We start from the raw sequence: 2,384 nt of genomic DNA, 5'->3' as shown, positions 1-2,384 counted from the left end.
TGGGGAGGAACTGTTACCCAATTTCAACCAGCCCAAGTTTATGCCTTACCCTCGGGGCTTGCGTTTTCATTACAATGTACTTCTCAGGGCTCACAAAATCGCTAGCCCGACGTCCCGGGGCTATTGTGTTTTCCAGTCGGGCTACCAAAATGTATCACCACTCTGCCCGACGGGCTATCTTAAATACAGATCTCCCGCGGGTACTTAAAAACTCCTAAAGTGAGTTGTATCAAACTTAAAACTATAAAAAGTTTTAAATATGTTAAATGGTATAAGAAATGCCTTATAATTATAATTTCAAGAGGTCTTACAGTTGGGGACGGAAAGACGAGTCGCGATACGTCTGGATTAAACTTCAAAAGGCAATTATGTCATTGAATAAATATGAGCGCTGCAAGTTTCAAGTCAAAACGCAGCGCGGATGTCTTTATTTGAATGTCAGTTGGGGACGGAAAGACGAGTCGCGATACGTCTGGATTAAACTTCAAAAGGCAATTATGTCATTGAATAAATATGAGCGCTGCAAGTTTCAAGTCAAAACGTCTTTATTTGAATGTATCTGAAGGGAACCGACTGTCCTCAGAAACGTGTCCTTGGCATTTTAATTTAATTTGACCTATAATTCCTGATAATGCAGCGTTTATGAGCGCTGAGCTGCTTTGTGTACAGCCATTACCGGGGAAACCGCAATAGTTCAGCGCTCCTAAAGCGCCACCTCGTGGCAGAGAATGAATTTGCATTTCCAATAAGCCTTTCTTGCTGTTTATGGTCAGATCAATGCAAATATCAACTCATGTTGATATGAGTTGTAAATGAGAAAGAAGTTAATGTGCCTTCTAAAAATCGAAACAATTAAGACTGTAATATTTATACGTTTTAAATTTACATAATTTATATGCTTGATTTATGCTGTTGTATAAGATTTTTGTTTTCGTGAAGAACTGTAAATCGTGTAATTTTAGTTATTTAGTTAAATTATAGTTTAGTTAACTATATTAACTATAGTTTAGTTAAATACATTTTCGGGCTACCAAAATCTAAAGAGTACCTGCCCGAAGAGCTACCAGGGATTTTGAAATTTTGCGAGCCCTGCTTCTATAGATATAATCCCTGTTCTGGAAGTGTTTTAGAAATAATACTTTTTGTAATGACTTGTTTTTTAGTAATAGCATATGACAGTAACATTCCTGTAAATGTGCTAATTATGCATCCATAGTAACAGGTTATGTAGCCATTGTGTGATATGCTTATTCTTTCCCACAGATAATAAACCTTCACCTCACAATGCTGCTATGGTGCGCTGGTTAAAAGGTGTTCCAGTGGATAAGAAAACCATAGAAATAGTAAGTGGAAATATGGAAAAAATAAGTTAGTTTTGACCACAAGCTTTGATTTGCTAATTCATATTTATAGACTTCTAATAGTGAAAGTCAGCTTAAAAATCCAAAATGTTGAAGTTGATAGTGGTTGCCTGTTCTTTGATTCCTTTCAGCTTGTTTTTCATGAGTTCACCTTGGATAGTCTCCTCCATCTCGCTTGCAGAGATGATCTGCAATATTGTGGCATCAAGTAAGTCCTTCAGTTGATCCATACTGAACAGGAAGAATATGGTGTAGGAGAGACATTATAAAAATAGTTAACATGCACTATTTAATGAAAGAAATCATATACACTACTGTTCAAATGTTTGGGATCTGTAAGATGTTTTTGAAAGTAGTCTCTTATGCTTCGCCAAGTCTACAAGTATTTGTTCAAAAACACAGTAAAAAATAATAGTGTTAAATATTGTTACAATTTAAAATAACTTTTCTATTGTAATATGTTTTAAATTAAATTTATTTTGAAAAGTGTAAGAAAAAAAATTCTAATCACAGAATTTAATGTTGTTGTATATTGTGAAGTAAATCTGGGTTCATGCATTTGTCACTCAGAGGCGGGATGCTGTGTCGTTTGTGGGCTGCCATCTCCAAGCAGAGGAAGTCTCTTCTCAGTCCAGTCAAAGAGGACAGTGAAGATACAATTCTCTAACACTCATGAATGACTCTCTCTTGACCAGTTTTTAGATGCTATGAGCTCAGTGAGTTTGCAGTTAATAGAGTCTATGCCTTTTTTGGCACTATTATTTTATGCCTATGCCTGACACACACAAAAAACACCACTTTTCAAAAGTTTTTGGGTGGCAAGATCTTTTAATGTTTTTGATTAAAAGGCTCCTATGCTCTTCCAGACTGCATTTATTTCAGTAGTTATTACTCCTTCAGAAATAATTCTAATATGCTGATTTGATGCTCAAGTGACGTTTATTATAATTATCAATGCTGAAAATTCTTGCTGAAAAGTTATGCTGCTTAATATTTTTGTGGAAAAATTATTAGAGAACAGAA

The 2,384-nt window shown here is 35.3% G+C and overlaps 1 protein-coding gene across 2 annotated transcripts in view; it reads left to right on the top strand.

Annotated features, from left to right (window-relative positions):
* LOC107700717 (mitogen-activated protein kinase kinase kinase 5-like) overlaps positions 1-2,178 on the top strand; it is a 23,469-nt gene extending 21,291 nt beyond the window's left edge. For both annotated transcript variants that reach the window (XM_016502478.1, XM_016502477.1), the window contains exons 26-28: positions 1,264-1,343; positions 1,493-1,569; positions 1,932-2,178. In XM_016502478.1, the coding sequence (XP_016357964.1) occupies positions 1,264-1,343; positions 1,493-1,569; positions 1,932-2,028 (254 nt within the window). In that variant the 3' untranslated portion in view covers positions 2,029-2,178. The remainder of the gene's footprint in view (positions 1-1,263; positions 1,344-1,492; positions 1,570-1,931) is intronic.
* The last annotated feature ends 206 nt before the right edge of the window (positions 2,179-2,384 follow it).

Source organism: Sinocyclocheilus anshuiensis, unplaced genomic scaffold (genome assembly GCF_001515605.1).
Source record: "Sinocyclocheilus anshuiensis isolate Anshui unplaced genomic scaffold, SAMN03320099.WGS_v1.1 scaffold782, whole genome shotgun sequence".
Classification (NCBI taxonomy): domain Eukaryota; kingdom Metazoa; phylum Chordata; class Actinopteri; order Cypriniformes; family Cyprinidae; genus Sinocyclocheilus; species Sinocyclocheilus anshuiensis.
This window is presented reverse-complemented; position numbering and strand designations above follow the sequence as displayed.